This window comes from Arvicola amphibius, chromosome 14, assembly GCF_903992535.2.
Source record: "Arvicola amphibius chromosome 14, mArvAmp1.2, whole genome shotgun sequence".
NCBI lineage: Eukaryota > Metazoa > Chordata > Mammalia > Rodentia > Cricetidae > Arvicola > Arvicola amphibius.
The window spans coordinates 24,123,673-24,140,987 of NC_052060.1; the positions used below are offsets into that span (position 1 = coordinate 24,123,673).

The 17,315-nt window shown below is 34.4% G+C and overlaps 1 protein-coding gene across 4 annotated transcripts in view; it reads left to right on the forward strand.

The window, feature by feature from the left end:
* Col11a1 (collagen type XI alpha 1 chain) overlaps positions 1-17,315 on the forward strand; it is a 169,069-nt gene that overhangs the window by 136,682 nt on the left and 15,072 nt on the right. For all 4 annotated transcript variants that reach the window (XM_038311125.1, XM_038311127.1, XM_038311124.1 and 1 more), the window contains 8 exons: positions 2,443-2,496; positions 3,077-3,184; positions 3,406-3,459; positions 4,318-4,371; positions 5,526-5,579; positions 12,588-12,641; positions 12,765-12,872; positions 13,382-13,435. In XM_038311125.1, the coding sequence (XP_038167053.1) occupies positions 2,443-2,496; positions 3,077-3,184; positions 3,406-3,459; positions 4,318-4,371; positions 5,526-5,579; positions 12,588-12,641; positions 12,765-12,872; positions 13,382-13,435 (540 nt within the window). The remainder of the gene's footprint in view (positions 1-2,442; positions 2,497-3,076; positions 3,185-3,405; positions 3,460-4,317; positions 4,372-5,525; positions 5,580-12,587; positions 12,642-12,764; positions 12,873-13,381; positions 13,436-17,315) is intronic.

Here is a 17,315-nt window from a genome sequence, read left to right on the forward strand (position 1 = left end):
AGTCACTTTTGCCACTACCAGGAGTTCGGGGGAAAGTCTCACACCATTGTCACGTAGGTTAAAGGTCAAATTATAACAATTTGCCATTTTGGAGCCTTATCATATTCAATAAGGCTGGTGACTTTACTGCCAGTCTTTAATTTGAATCTATTTTTTTGAAATTATTTTTATTTTTAAACTTTTTTTTGTTTGTTTGTGTTTGTTTGTGTGTGCCACGATACTCCTAGAGTGACTTTTAAATTTTATGAGCACCTAAATTGAAACTTAATATTTGAAAACAATATTTTTTCCTTTTAAAAATTTCCTTATGATAGAGTAAATGATAAAAAAAAATCTGTTCTTCCTGGGCCATGTATTTATGGGAGATACCTCAACAGTTTTCTCAGAACAAATAATCAACACATTTTCTTAATAAAAATAATTTGTAATTACTTGAATATGCAGAGCAATTTGCTGTTGCTTCTATAGGAAACGCTGGAATAAACGCAGAGTACACTAGCAATATGGCGTGATAACTGCACACCCCTTTCTCCCCTTCACACAGCAGTGTTTATTATATGACACCATTATATTTCCATAGAGTAACCTGTTACCTTACTCAACCCATTGAAGGGAGCTCATTAGCATGACGAACTCTTTGCATTGCTATATGTGTTTACAATTTTGTCAACACCAACCTCTAAAATATTTTAATGCAGAAATTTTTAGAAATTATTTTGATTTATATTATATGAACTTGTTTCTAGTAGGCATAAAGACCATTTTATTATCCTTAAAGCAAGTGAATATTTATGTATTATTTTCAAATGTTTTGTAGTTTTTGCCCTTACATGTTACTGTCTATACACACTTCTTGACTACCATTATTTTCCTTAGTTTAGAAAATTTGACATAATCTTTTCAAAATATCACTTCACTTATTTTTAACAAAGATGGAAAGAGATGAGCAAATATATTAATGTTGACTTAAAAATATATAGTTTTTCTATTTCCAACTTTGCACAAAAATATCACAGAATAATATGACACATAAGAAAATATTTTGTGTTCAATGAGTTTTCATGGTTTTCAACTAATATTGCATATATTCCATGTGATAAATGTTTATTGTGGACATTTTGCCATTTATTTGAATGACAAAGTACTTGTTTCATTTCATTTATCTGAATACCATCACCCCAAATTACTGATATATTATTTAATCATATTAAGATAATTTAATAAGTATTTTCTTCATATATAATGTAAATGCAATATTTTACTTGTAATAATTATCCAAAATACAGTATATATTTGTCACTTATGTTGGGAAAGACAAAATTTTCAGACAATCCCATAATTGAGAAATTCATAGAAAGTACTTGATGCCATCACAACTATACAAATGTCTTAAGAAATCAAAATGTGGTGTATTTAAGAAGACTAAGAAATTTTGCAAAACAGTTTCTTTTTTGTAATGATGTTTGTACTTACTAAGGAAAATTTCAAACCAACCTAGAATCACTAGTATGTGCAGGAAGACCTTTGATACTAGTGACTAAACTAAGAACTAGAAGAATTCCATCCATTTCAGAATCCTGACACTGATGTTGGAGCTGCTACAGGACTGTTGAATTGAACACTATGTGTGTCTCTCTGTGTGTGTGTGTCTGTGTGTGTGTGTTTGTGTAGGTGTATGCTGCATCCCTTCAGTTAAGTAATCACTGGAATAAGACACTGAAATTTGTGCATTTCTAAGAAGGGAACACTAGCAGTAGACTTCTTAGCTAAATCGCAGGTAAATATTCTTTATGCATAAACATAACAAATTGGACAGCCTTATGTTACCTTCATTTAAATATGGATTTCTGGTTTCTAAGACATTTTCCCTTCACTGGTCAGATAACCTGGCAAATATCTAGTTGGATTAAGACAAGATCATAAAGACAATTAGATTTATAATATTTAAGCAGTCAAATATAGGACTTTTGATTAAGTACATTCTTTATTTCACACTGATTTTCCTAAACTCATTCTATAAGATTATCAATATAGCACCAAGCTTTATACTGATGTATTTCAATAGCAAGAGATTTATAGTTTAGTAAAAAAAAAAAAACAACTTGCATTTTAAAATTAATAATCCTGATTATAATATGAATTTTGATGCTGCACGAATGCAAACTGTTAGAAAATGTCTGATTGTTGCTATATCCTGGTGGTAACCCGCGCTCATGTGCTTGATTTCATCTCTCCAAACCAAAGTAGCATTTAATCTATTTCTTCTCTTGAATTATTGTGATTAATCCAAGTTCTCTTTCTACTCATTAGACTTTTGATGTGGTTTAAGCAGTAAAGTAAGGTAGAGGCTGGTCTAAATTAGGATGTCCATCCTAAGGGCATTATTACAGGTACAAAACACCATTGCTGTGTGCTTACCATTATCTGATGCTTTCTTTGTAGGGTGAGCCTGGAGAAGCAGGGAACCCCGGGCCCCCTGGTGAAGCTGGCACAGGTGTAAGTTCTGTAGTCTTAAAGTCGCTATTAGGATTCATTAAATATTTAGGAATTCTTTTAGAGTGTTTGAACATTGAACTTGAATCCTAACAGTATTCATTTTTACTCTTCCTTTCCAGCTTACTTATTGTGCCCACAACTGCAAAAACTTATTGATTAATAACTGACATTCCTCTGCATATTTTGATTAGTGTCTAAGATTTAAACGGTCACATTTGCATGAGTTAAGTCCTTTAAACATAAGGTGTTCATTGTACACATTGTGTTTAGTGAACTGTCCATAATAGAATCAAAGCAACAATTTCCTTCCTGTATTAAATAAACATTTGTTAATTAAAATGGATTATTCTAAAATAAATTAAACTGCTCTTAAAACTATTACATTCCCTTGACAATGTAGAAATATTTTGAAAATCTAGCAGCAGGGTTCATGACTATTGCATTTAATTAATTCTGTTAGAAATTTTGCAATGTAATATACAGACTATAAAAGCAGAGAATTATACAACCCACGGTAGTAAGGTTAAGATCTTGAAACAGTGTTTACAAAGTAATTATTGCTTTTGGTTGTATTCTTTAGGGTCCCAAAGGAGAGAGAGGAGAGAAAGGAGAAGCTGGGCCTCCTGGGGCTGCTGGTCCTGCTGGTGCTAAGGGGCCACCTGGTGATGATGGTCCCAAGGGGAACCCGGTGAGTTTGTACTCTTTATGATGAAATTTGTGTTTAATCCTCTCCTAGCTTTTCATAGAAAATATTTGCATGCATTCTTAGCTCCTTTCAATTTTTTTTCCAGTCTGGAGAATATATGTAACCAGCCAATACCATGATTCTAATCTCTTAAAGCACTAAAAAATAGCATCATGAAACTTTTGTTTTATTCTATTTATTTATTTTTTACAATGTCTGTCTAGGGCCCTGTTGGTTTTCCTGGAGATCCTGGTCCACCTGGGGAACCTGGCCCCGCAGTAAGTATCATAAAGAAATAAAAGGATGCTTTTAGTGTGGCAGTTCCCTCAGTCTACCGTAACAACTTAAAAAATTATCTCATAAATGAACTTCTAAAGATAGAAAAACAAATGAAACAAACAGAAATGTCACTGACCACAACATTTCTATAACTGGTGATTCTTGCACTCTGTTATGTGACTATGTGCATCATTTAAACAATTATTGAAACTGTTTTGGATTACCCAAGCAAAAGTAGCAGCTGTACTTTTATTATAAAATTTAAGACCTTCCTTCCTTCCTTCCTTCCTTCCTTCCTTCCTTCCTTCCTTCCTTCCTTCCTTCCTTCCTTCCTTCCGTCATCCTTCCTTTCTTTTATTTTCTTTTTTATGGTCTTTCAAGACAGGGTTTCTCTGTGTAGCTTTGATGCCTGTCCTAGAACTAGCTCTTGTAGACCAGGCTGTCATTGCACTCCCAGAGATCCACCTTCCTCTGCCTCCAGAGTGCTGGGATTAAAGGCGTGTGCCACCACAGCCTGGTTAAGCCTTTATTTTCAAATTTTCTTTATTATGCAAATCCTACTTTGAATTGTATTATCTGTTCCTGGTAAACGGAAGCACTGATCTTATGTATCAAGTGAGTCTTCCTCATTTATGATTTCCCAAGTATTTTTTCTCCAAGTATTTAATGATTTCCCAAGTATTTATGGAAAGAGGAACAGGTGCCATTATCTAAAACATAAGTATTATAATTTCATTTATCCATCTGATCACAGTTTATTTAAACACTATACCAAAGTAGTCTGTGTATGTTTTGTACCTTTATAATAATAAAATATAGTAAGAAATATTTGGGTTAATTTTCACTGTCAATTACAGGGGCAAGATGGTGTCGGAGGTGACAAGGGCGAAGATGGAGATCCAGGGCAACCGGTAGGCAAGAAACCTTACTATTTTTCATCATCTTCTATAGTTCCATACATTTTAAAAAGGTATTTCAACATGGTCACTCTTTCACAATTAAAGCTCATTTTGTATTTTTTGTATGCCCTTCTCAAAGTATGCCATAATTTGTTTATGAGCTTGTCCCACTGTTAATTATTTATTTTTCTTAATTTGTCTAGTCTCCTCACATACAATACATCTCACCAGTAACTTCCCCACCCTCCACTCATAGTCCACTCTAGCTCCCCTTTCCCCAAGATGAACCCCCCCCCCCTTTTTCCACAGAAAAGAGCAGGCCTTTCAGGGCCACAAACCCAATACAGCATAAGATAGAATAAGAAAATGCACAAACCCTGAAGTCAAGGCTGCTTGAGGTAACACAGCAGGAGACAAAAGATCCCCAAATTGGGCAAAACAAAGATACCCACACTCCCACTTGTTTTTAAAAAGTTAATACATTGTAAACACAAATAATGAATATAAAAATAAGAATATCAAGGTAGCTTGTCATAGTTCATATGCTATTTCAGCCAAGTGGCTAAATGAAACATAGTATAGACATTTTAATATTTTTTTGTGTAGACACAGAAGTGTTTAGGCCACATGGGCTACTTAGGAAATGAGAAAATATTAAAGGTGTTAAATTAAGTAGGTCTGAAGAAATCTGAGTCTCTTACAAGGTTCTGTGCCTTAGGAGTTGGAAATCTAAGGTATACTTATGACGCACATCCTCACATAGCTATTTACACAGTGGAACAAAAACCACTAGTGTTGTGTGAGAAGTTTATAGGTAGTAAGTCAAAATGTTCAGTTTGTAGTCTATGAACAAACTTATACACGTATATGTCAAGTGTTTGCTGAATCGCTATTACTGCTTTTTAAATGGCATAAGTTTCCATAGAGAAAATTCAAAGAACTTTTCTATATCCATGGAGAAGTTTGCCAAATAAGTTTACCAGCCTACTATGTGGATATCTAGAAGCTATTCATGTCTCTGAATGGGGGTTGGGGTTTTTAGTGAAGATAGATGTGTATCAGTGAGATGAAAGTCAGATTCAGCTTATACTGGGAGAAATTATGTTGGCTATGAAAAATATTAAATAGTGAATTTTATATTTATATCTAACTATATTCATTTCTAGGGTCCCCCTGGTCCATCTGGTGAGGCTGGCCCACCAGGTCCTCCTGGAAAGAGAGTAAGTTTTGCTCATTCTTCATTTGAATTGTTCCCTGTGTGTTTAGATCGGTATTACCCATGCACGCTCCAGGCAGCATCTGAGGCTGACAAATAATCACTTTCTTCAGAATGTCAAAATTTTCACTTACTCAGAGTACATTTTAACCATTTTACTGTCTAGTTTGAATAAGTCAAACAATTCCTCTGCTGAGAGTTATCTGCTCCTCTGAACAAATGTTGAGGGCTGTCGAACAGTTCCAGTTCCAGCCCCTGGCATTCTCCATGAGAGTGAAATGCCCAGAGTCTGGTGTACACACTGTGAAAAGCACGAATCCATTTCAGTCGATTCACTGCAAGCACCCATATATTGTAGATGACCTTATGTTGTCAAATTTCATGGACTTTTAACCATGATTTTTAATAAAGCAGGGGTCTCATAAAGATGATAGAAGCAAAGAGGCAGCTATAGTCACACTAACTGTTTCTGTGAAGGTGAGATGTCTCAGCAGGTAAAAGCCCTTGTCAACAAACCCAGCGTACTGTGTTCAGTCCCCAGTTCCACATGACCAAAGGACATAACTGACTCCTGCAAAGTCCTTTGGTTTGACCTTATGCACATTCTTTTGTGCGCATGTAGACAAACATAATATAAATAAATCATGTAAATTATTGAAAAAAGAAAAATAGTGACTCCAGTAGTATGGTAAAAGAGATTGAAAGATTTTAGTTTAATTACAAATAATAATTTAAGGTATTAAAGGATAAGAATCTGACATTTTAATACATATTTATAATATACATTGATAAAAACAGGTCAATGACCTCTCCGGTACTTCTTACATTTGAAGCTTCTGCCTTTGAGATGTACATAGACTGTGTGTCAGGTTATTGTTAACTATAGTCATCCCACAACAATTGAGGTCAATTAAAAACTAAAAATTTTATCTCTATGTCTGTTTTTGTACCTGTTATCTAGGAATGTTTTATCCTGTTCCCTCCATTCTTCTTACTAAAACTATCCTGTATTCACTTTAACTTCCATAAAGTGAAGACAAGAGCCATTTGTCTCCGGGTGTCCGTGTCTACCTTATGTCACATGACATAATGCTCTCGAATTCCATTCCATTTCGCACAAATGACGGGATCTCACCTTTCTGTCTGGCTGGCTTGTACGCCATTAGATATAATTGTCACATTTTCTGTAGACATTCACCTGTCTGTTGGATACCCTATCCTAGCAGTCATGACTGGTGCTGCATGGGTGTTAGCAGGCTAAATGCTGCCTCCTTCCAAGATGTGGTTCCTCTGTAGCTTTGTAGCTTATCCTGGAACTAGCTCTTGGAGACCAGGCTAGCCTCGAACTCACAGAGATCTGCCTGCCTTTACTTCCTGAATGCTGGATTAAAGGCGTGAATGCGCCACCAGCGCATGCCTGCTTGAACTCTTGTAAACTGAAGACAACACAAATAGTTGCTTTATTCCAGAGTTCAAGTTGAGCTTAATCAAAAAGATTAGATTAATTAAAGAAATAGGGAGAAGAAAGAGTATGCTCAAAATACAGTGTATGAATTTTTTAAATTACTTTTGAAATGTTAGAAAAGATAGTAAAAAGATTAAAAAAAGATATTTTCTTACAGCTTTTCTAACTTGTAAACCTAGAAACTGATTATCTTAGTATTGTAGTAGCACCATAGAATAATGTAGAATATGATTTTGTTAGAATCAGACCCATGTTATTAGTCGTTTGACTGCAAAATAATTTAGTGTGGCATTGTTAATTTCTTTGAGTCAAAGTTTTATTGTTATAAAATGAGCATAATATCGAATTTCTCATGCTAAGTAATGAAACAATTAGATTATATCATACATATTTAAAACATTGCACAATTCATCTGTAGTAACTTCATAGAAAACTTAACTTTGTATTCTTTGTCATTTGCATTTGTGTTTTAATAAATATCAGTTCTGAACTCATTGGGTGACACACATACAAAAAGTATTTAAATTAGTAAGCTAATGCATGTTTAAACATAAATTTGTGTAACAAATTTTAAGTCATTTTTCATAAACTATTTTGCAAAAAAAAAACCCGAAATCATTCAATTCAACTCTAATGGTGTTTTAAAATTATTCTTAAAAATATTCACCTAACAACACAGGTTTGGGAATATGTGATATGTAAAACCATGACTAAATAGAGAGTTAATTGTGAGGGAAGCATGTAAAAACTTAAATTTGTTATGACATCACTCTCCTCATACACTGCACGGATTAAATTCTGTAACAAAAGTTAGCCTGAGAATGCTATCTCCATATACCTTTGTGTTCCCGTCAGCTAGCAGCCTTGTCTGATGCAACACTTAATTTATTTTTGCCTCTGTGAATGTAGGAAAAACAGACTTGCTAAACGTGCAAACCAAAAGGCACAGCAAGAGGGTTCCAAGAAAAGGACTTCATCCATAAGACTTCTGGAATGAGGTTTAGTAGGAGAAAGAGACTTGGGACCGTGTTGAGCCTTGTCATGAGAAAGCAATGGAAAAAGAATGATCAAAGAGTTACAAACAGCATTACAGTACCCTAAATGAAAAGAAACTTCCACTGAAACCTGGAGAGGGGCTTCACTAGAAGGGACAGTTCAAAACAAGAGTAGGAGAAAGATGGCAAGATGATTAGGGGTGGAGAGGACCCATAGGGCAAAGCCTGCAGAAAAAAATTCCCTTTATTCAAACATTCCAAGAACTGACTCTTGCTAGAACAATTTCACCAAGAAGATGTAAGTATCATGTTTAGAGCTCCAACAGCAAGTCAAACATTTTGAATTTTGGTCATATAAAGGGTGGCAGGAAGTTCCACACTATGGAATTGTAGTCTGAGATAGCCTCTGTGCTGAGTGGAGGATCTGAGTATTAAGACCAAAAGTGAAGATTTGTAAACCACATCAGGTAACTTCTTAATTCTCTGACCCGGAGACAAATAACTGCTTTAGGTGTGTGTTAATGACCAGCATCTTCAGAGACATGACCAATGATTTAACAACACTCCTACACAATAACTGTAATCATTCTTCAGCCGGCTGATGAGAGAGTTCAATACATTACAAACAACTCTCTTTAACCCACCTGGAATGTACAGTCTTCAGTATGCATCATATAGATTTTATCCAAAGAAACATATCTTTTATCTTTAATTTACCCGCTTTGGAGGCAAAAAGGAAAGTAAACCAATAACTGATTTGCTATAATGTTTTATAATGGAAGTTGAAATTACTAGTAACTGATGTTGCCACTTTTTCTTCATGAATCTCACAAATGGCTAAGACTAATAGAATATTGATTAGAATATTGTGTGTGACAATTATACTTAGAAACATCATTCTAATAGTTATTGAACAGTAGGAAAATTAAGTTATAATATTGTGGCACATGTACCTTGGGTCATGAATCTGTAATATTTGATAAAAAGCATACTTTCTTAAAGCATTTATCAATGAGCTATGAAATTTCAGCACACAATTTATCTATATAGTGAATGTTCAGTCCCTAGCCTTCATTTCAAACATTTCTAAAATTGATTGTTATGAGGTCTTCTTTGAAGAAAAGTAAATAGAATCTAGAGATCCACAAAAATAACCCAAAATGTTGTTCCACCAAGATTAAACTAGGGGGGACTGTTGAGTTTAAATATTTTCTTAAATCAAGTATATATTGATATAAATATACATGTATAATATTACATATCAGGTACTCTACAAATGCAGTAAGTGCTCTTTACTGCTGAGATATTTTTTTCAGCCTAACTAATGGGTTTTGGGTTGGGGGACTTACAGTGTGTGGGTTACCCAGAACAGCCACATTGGAAAGTCTTCAGCTTAGATGATGGATTGTTCATAACTACGTATATGGGATTATCACCCCCTACACACCGTATATACTCAAGTACTTCCTATTACTACTGATGCTGCAGTAAAGTTAGGGGAGAGTGGCTTACAAATGGCTTACAAATGGCTCCTCAAACAAGGATTACACGACTGTTCTTTCTCAGTTTTTTCTGACCTTAACAGTTGACAGTCCCACTCATGATGGTTTCTTATAAGCAGACATAACCTATCTGTTGAAGTTAGTGGTTGTTTTTTCTACAGTGCTATATTCTACAACACTGAGTGAAATAGATTTCACTTTCTTTCTTCCTTATTTCCTTCTTTCCTTCCTTCCTTCTCCCTTCCTCCCTCTTGACCTCCCTTCCTCCCTCCCTCCCTCCTCTCTCTCTCTCTCTCTCTCTCTCTCTCTCTCTCTCTCTCTCTCTCTCTCTCTCTCTCTCTCTCTTTCTTCTTTCCTTATGTATTACATTCCAAACACAATTTGTCCACCCTTTTCCCTTTTCCCTTCCCAGTTGCTTCCCTCCACTTCCCCCTTCTCTCTCCCACTCCTCCTTTATTTCTGTCCCTTCATTCCCCTAGGGTTATCAATAAAACTTGACATGTCCAGTTCCACTAAGCATAGGCACAAACCCTCCTGTTATGGCTGGATAAGGTAATCCAGTAGAAAGAAAAGTGTTACCAAAGTAGGCAAAAATCAGAGATGGCCCCCACTCCCACTGTTAGCAATCCCAAAGAACATAAGATACTTGACCATAAGATATATGCAGAGGACCTGGGTCAGACCCATACATACTACTTGACTCCTTGTCTCTGTGAGCCCCTATGATCCCAGGTTAGTTCATTTGGTGGGCCATTTTCTTGTCTTTCTTCCTCCCTGAAATGTATCAAATACACATTTTGTACATTGATCTCATCTTCATACATTTTATGTTTATCTTTGTAAGAAATTTTTGTATATTCCTTATGGTTTTGATTTTACTTTGTAGTTCTTTTCATCATGCATAGCATAATTTGTAGCATAAGTAATATGTACATATTTGGGGGTCTGGTGAGATGGCTCAGTGGTTAAGAGCACTGCCTGCTCTTCCAGAGGTCCTGAGTTCAATTCCCAGCAACCACATAGTGGCACCCAACCATCTGTAATGAGGTCTGGTGCCCTCTTCTGGTCTGCTGGCACCAGAATACTGTATACATAATAAATAAATAAATCTTTAAAAAATATGTACATATTTGAGAACTGAATGACAGAATGAACAAAATATAAGATCATATTGTAAACTACTGATAGTGGAAAGAAAATTATATGATGTCTATTTCCCCATGAGTAAAAAAATAGAATAATAGCGTCTTTTAGGGATAAATTTAACTAGTTTATTTTATGCAAACTTATGAGAACCAACTAAAAACAGGTTTCCCATGGGTCTTGAATTTATCTTTTTGTGTATCCATTGCAGAAGAGAAAGACTGAGTGACTTATAGAGAACAAAATGCATTTGGTTCCTAGTTGTGCAGGCTGGACAGTTCAACATAAGCAGTCTAGAATAAGGAAAGGACTTCTTACCACATCACCTATGACCTTTACAAGCAAACCACAATTGAGGTATCATGAGAAAAAGATGGCAGTAGAACAGCAAAAGGAGATCCTCCGGAAGGAGGGATAAAGAAAGGAGTGAGAGGAGGAGAGAAAGGGAACTGCTGCTCAGATCAATTTTATTATTGCATTTCTCTAAATAATTGTTATTGTGATGTTTCTAAAATATATATTCTACTGACTAGGGTAACAATACAATTTCTTCCTCAACATTGTAATGGTAGGAGAAAAAAAACAAAGATTGTGCTCAATGCAAATACTGCTGAATAAACAGATCCACTGGAGCAGGTCCCTCAGGATCTGCTTCTCCCTGTCAAAAAGTAAACCACATGAGCACACCAAAAGCCTGTAGTTAAAGTACCTCTTACAACTCAGCATATTGCTACCACTTTAAGGAACAGTTCACAGAACTTATACAAATATTTTGAGACACCACGAGTTTTTAGTACTAAGTGTGGTTGCAGTCATGTTATTGGAAAAATAAGTTATTTAAAAGTCGTCATTGGCTATCACATTTAAAATGAGTTCCTGGAACTAGAGTTTGGTGAAGTGAATCATATTTATTTAATTTGATAAATATAATATTGAGAAACAACATGGAACATGAGTCTGCATTCACAGTAAAATACTGAAATACCCTCTAAAGCAAAAAAAAAAATATTATCTTCATGTCTCACAAAATGTCACGATTGTATCTACGCTGTCCAATCTCCACATCTAATCTCTGTCAATAATGTTAAATGTGATCACTGAGAAAATTACTTAGAGATCATTAGCTCCTTCCTAAATCTTTCTTTACATATGCCTTTCTATGATATTTTGAGTATAATCTTTTTCATCTCTAGCCTAGAGTTTTAAAAATCAAATTATTTTTAATCTTACATGTTTGTGAATTAAATCTTCTCATAAGAATGAAACTCCTCAGATTTTTGAGCTTCATTATTGTACATGTTAGTCTTCTTTAACTGGTGCATGATCCTAGAATGATTGAATATTTAGGTGTTCTTAGATTGAGCCACCTCTGAACCATACCTAAAATAAAAATGCAAATAACTTTGATATATTCAAGGATCTCTGAAAATTCAAAATAGCAAATAACCTCTAGCATTTGCATTCACTGTCAGTATTTTTTATTGGCATTTTTTTTTTCTGAGACTTGGTGTCACTGGGTAGCCCTGGATAACCTGGAACTCATTATGTAGACCAGACTTGCTGAAAACTCACAGCAATCTACCTGTCTCTGCCTCCATGTGCTGGGTTTCAAATCATGAACTACTAAACCTAGCTCTTCATCAGCATTGTTGAGAAGTTGGGTTTGTACAGTCTTTGTTGATGTTATGTAGTGATCTCGCCTTTATTAGTTGGTGGTTTATCTTAAATGATCTAAACAGCAATTTTGACATGAAATTAGTGTTAGATTTCAGTATCATGTTTTAAATAGAGAAGTAATATGTAACTATACTTTAATAATCTATCAGCACTTCCTGCATTTGCATGTAGCTCCTCAGCACTATTTCTTTTAAGATACTACATCTCTAAATACAATTTTCTATTGACAGGGTCCTCCAGGGGCTCCAGGTTCAGAAGGAAGGCAAGGGGAAAAAGGTGCTAAGGTAAGACGTGAAGAAGAGATACGTTAGGCTGCCTATGCACTGCAAGGCATCTATCTCCACACATTAAACAGTATCATGTGCTTTAACATTATTAATGTGCCCACATGTTTCATTTTCAAACAGGGAGAAGCTGGTGCTGAAGGACCTCCTGGGAAAACTGGCCCTGTTGGACCTCAGGGTCCTTCTGGAAAGCCTGGTGCAGAAGGTCTTCGAGGCATCCCTGGTCCTGTGGTAAGCATCTGTTCTAAGAGGGACTGCTAGAAAAAAAATAACTTTAAATTTCAATATCTTTGAATCAAAAATGCTTTTAATGTTGTTGCTTCATAACTTACAGTGTGGTTTAAAGAAATCCAGTATTTCTATTGAAGTTATTAAATGATAGTTTAAATAACTTAAGAATCCATATAAAAATATTTAAGTATTTCATTTGTTCAATGATTTTGTGGTAAAGTTCTAATTTAATAAAGCATAAGAGAACTAAATTTTAATGTCTTAGTGATGAAATATTTTGTACATATATCTCCGCTTATGTTTATGTGTTATATAAGTATGTATACATGTATACACGAGTGTACATACATATATAGGTAAAGAGAAAAAAAAACAACCTTACAGTATTTGTGTGTGTTTGAGGTGCTACAATTTACAGATGCCAATTCTTTTCTTTCTGTTTGTCCAGCATTTAAAAGTAATAGATATTGTCTTGGTTAGCAAACAAAATTTCATTTTCTTTTATGTAGGGAGAACAAGGACTCCCTGGTGCTGCTGGCCAAGATGGACCCCCTGGTCCTCTGGTGAGTGTCATTTTTCTTTATTTATAGAGAATTCCCAAAATAATTTTTTTTTGTAGGCTAGAATTTGTGACTGGTGTTTTATAAAGAGTTTTGTACTTTTTAAGAAAGAAATTGCACATTCAAGGAGAAAAACAATACTGCTAATAGCATGTAAAGTATGTCACTTGGCTCAAAGAATATTCCTTCCTCATACCTTTTAGAAGAAGAAATGTCTTTTCTACTCAGAAGAAAATGTTACTAATGTTTCAACCAGAGAATTTTTTCTCAGTGCAGACAGTTCCCCAAAGTGCATGTGATTAACTCCTTTTCTGGGCCTTCACTTATGGAGAAATATCCGCACACAAAGTTGGTAGCTGCCCAAATATATGGGTTTTTTTTTTTTTTTAGATAAATAGGTTCAGAAACAGGACATTATGCTGAGCTCTAAAAAGTCATGTGATTATTTTTATGGTGTAGTTGGACAATGAATTTCATGTGCAAGCAGCATGCTTAAAAAATGCAGCAAAGCGTGCAGGACTCAAACAGTGTCTTAGGGTCCAAAGTTATCCTAATATGGGCATGAAATGAGAATGAAATCATGTCCTTCAGAATCATTGTTTGCCTGGTCACTTTCATATATAAATTGCTTTAATTGGCAAAGGTTTTTAAACATTGATTTTTACATAACTATGTCTGAAGTATTAATCAAAAAAGTAAACAATACTGATAGCAATAAGGGAGTGTGATACATTTTACTTTAAATAGCCAAATCCTTTTTTAAACTAACTTGAATTTTATTTACATCCCCCTTGTCCTAAGCATAGTTTTTACTTAGAATATACACATAGTCAGCAAGCATCAAAAGTCGAACTACATTCTAATTATTCAGACATACTTGGCTATTCCTTTTATTAAGAAAATCACAAGTTCTAACATGGTCTCAGTAAAATTCATGTGTTAAAATCTTTTGAAAATTGCCCTTCAGAAGTTAGATTACTTATTCAGTAACTAGATAAATGTTGTCGAATCCTTAATTGATTTGATGCAGGAGATTACTAGTTATGTACTCCATACATAATCTGATTATCATAGAAATTGAGTCCTGGGTGAAGCTGGGTCAGCTCCAGATCGGCATAGCTATGTAGGAAATATTCTTTAATGTGGTAAAGTCCTAACTGCCGATTCAGAGTCTGGTAGCACAATGCTTTGCCTAAATATCACCCTAAAATGTACCTGTTTTTTTTTCCTTGTAATGTTAGATTTTCCAATAAGCATTCTGACCTTTCAGTAGATGAAATAAAAGCACCTTGCTGGAGATTTCCTTCAGCTAATGTTAAAAATAAAACCATCAGACACACCAGCTCATTAAAGTCTACAAAATTTGTGTTTCTAATGCTTAAGCAAATGTGAGTTTACAATATAAGAAGGATGAACATTTCAAATCCTTTTTGGAAAATTGCAGTGGTAAGCATTAGGATGGCCCAACACACACACATACTCATTCCCTGGATGCTGGTTTCATTTGGGAATATATATATATATTAATATATATTAATATATATATTATATCATTTATATATATATATATATATTCATAGTTTCAATCAATCTGATATCTGGAAAATGCTATTTAGTCCTCACGAGAAGAGGGGAAGTAAAGGACGTATCTGCAGAATGATATGTATAATGAACATTTCTACTCAGCTAATCAAGATTTATTTTAGAAGTAGCATGTTTTAATTTGAGTGTGGTATTATTTTGGATACAGGTTAAATTCACCCACTTTCAAATCAAACACATTGTTTAAAGAAATTAGCAGTCCTATGTGCTTGTGGGATGACATTAGGTCCATGCTCCTTCTCCAACCTCTGCAGTTTCAAAGAGAGAATAGTAAGGGCATCTGATCCTATTCCATAAAATGATATTAAGTTTAATTAAAGTTAATAGAGGTGATATTTTCCGCCTAATAGGTTCTTATGTTTTTAAAATGAGCTCTTTGTGAAGCACTTACATAAGTAATGGGTAGTAATAACACTGAGTAAAGAATTATCAAATGAAGGAAATAATTATAAATATTTCTAAATATTATATTTTTACAGTGTTGTATTTTGAGTGAGTGTGGTTAAATGGTACCTAAATTCACAGTTATATGTACCCAATAATCTGGATTAGAAGTTGCTGATCAGGCAAATGAGATTATTTTTAGAGCAGCTAGAACGTAGCTTGGTGAGTTCTGTAACAGAGGCCACCAGAGGATGTCATTCCCAGGTCACCTGTGTGTTTGCTTCCAGTTGCTAAGAAAGTAGAGAGGCTTGTGTGAGGATAAATGTGGGAGGTGAGACTAAAATATTTGAAAGTTCAGACAGGTTTACAATGAACTTAAAAATTAATCTACTTGAAATTTTTATAATTCTTTATTCGAATTATGTTTTCCTCCGAGTTACAAAAACATTCACGCTCACTTCTGAGACTGTGTAGGTAGATCTCTCCAACTACCTCCATATAAACTCTTTTTACCTGCTTCTGGAAAGTGCCTATAACTTCTTATGCAGAAATATTCAACTACAGATCTTATTATAGCATTCTCATTTTGTTCTCTTAAAATAAATCCAGAAACAAACCTGTTTACTTAACTTCATGTTGAGAAGGGGTAATCTCTTTTATATAGTCTATGTTGGCCTTCCTGTCACTGTGGAGCTCAGGCTAGCTTTGATTTGTGACCTTGCTTCAGACCTCAGGTCCTATATTTCAAAAGTGACTCATGCTTGCTAGTAAAGTTAGCTTTTGTGATCATTTGTAACAAATCTCTATATATCCTATCTATTTTTCTATCATCCATCTATCTATCTATCTATCTATCTATCTATCTATCTATCTATCTATCTATCTAGAGATATAGACATCAACACACCAACACACAAAATTTCTCCAAAGAACTCAAAATAAACACATAGCACATATGAATTTAACATTAATCTGAAAAGTCAATGATAAGCCTGCATTGTTTTGTAAGTAGAATTACTTTTTGAGCAATCAAGAACCTTAAATGGGCATGTCTTAAAAGACAAAAAATGCTGAATAATTTCAGATGTCCTCTATAAGATCATAGTTAACATTTTTGAATAATTTAAAAAGCATGTATTTGATGTTTGCAAGCATAATTAATGTTGTAGTAATTTTAAAATATTTGTTTCATATTCTTTTACATTAAGTACCTACTACTTTCCATGGAAAACAACTCAATTTTCAATTTTTTTGTTAATTTTAATATTATTAATATGTTCTTGTTGGAAAATGATTAATATTTGGCAGTGTCAATTTTTAAACATAAAAACCTAAATAAAAAGATGATGGGTTATTAAATTATAGTTTAAATTTTTCTTTAATGTTCTGCATAAACTATATACCGGGGTTGTAATACATAACATTCTATCATGATTAAATGTGTTTAAATGTTAAGATATTTGATTTTTTGCATATTTAAGTACCATTTCTTACTATTATCCTCTTAGTCAAGTTTGGGGTGTACAGTTTTTTTAAAACCCAGTGCTCTATAGTTGTGAGTTGTAGTTTAAAGCAGATGCTTCACAGGGCATAACAGTTCAGGGAGGGGTGTTCCTAAGTGTATTTTGGACATTTATGAATGCATGGTTGCTGTTTTCCTTTTCTCTTTATTGCTTATGAATTATATATCTCCCCAAGGGCTCTCCATTTTTAATATCCTGAAGAGGAAATACCAACATGAAGACTTAGAATATATTTTTTTATACATACAGAGTTGAAGTTTTTGGTCTCTTCCATACAAAAAGAGAGAGACCTTGAACTGTCTTCACTGTCATGACATCACTAATTTTGTTTCCAGACACTGAAAACGAAAGACTGGTTTAGATTAACAGCATCA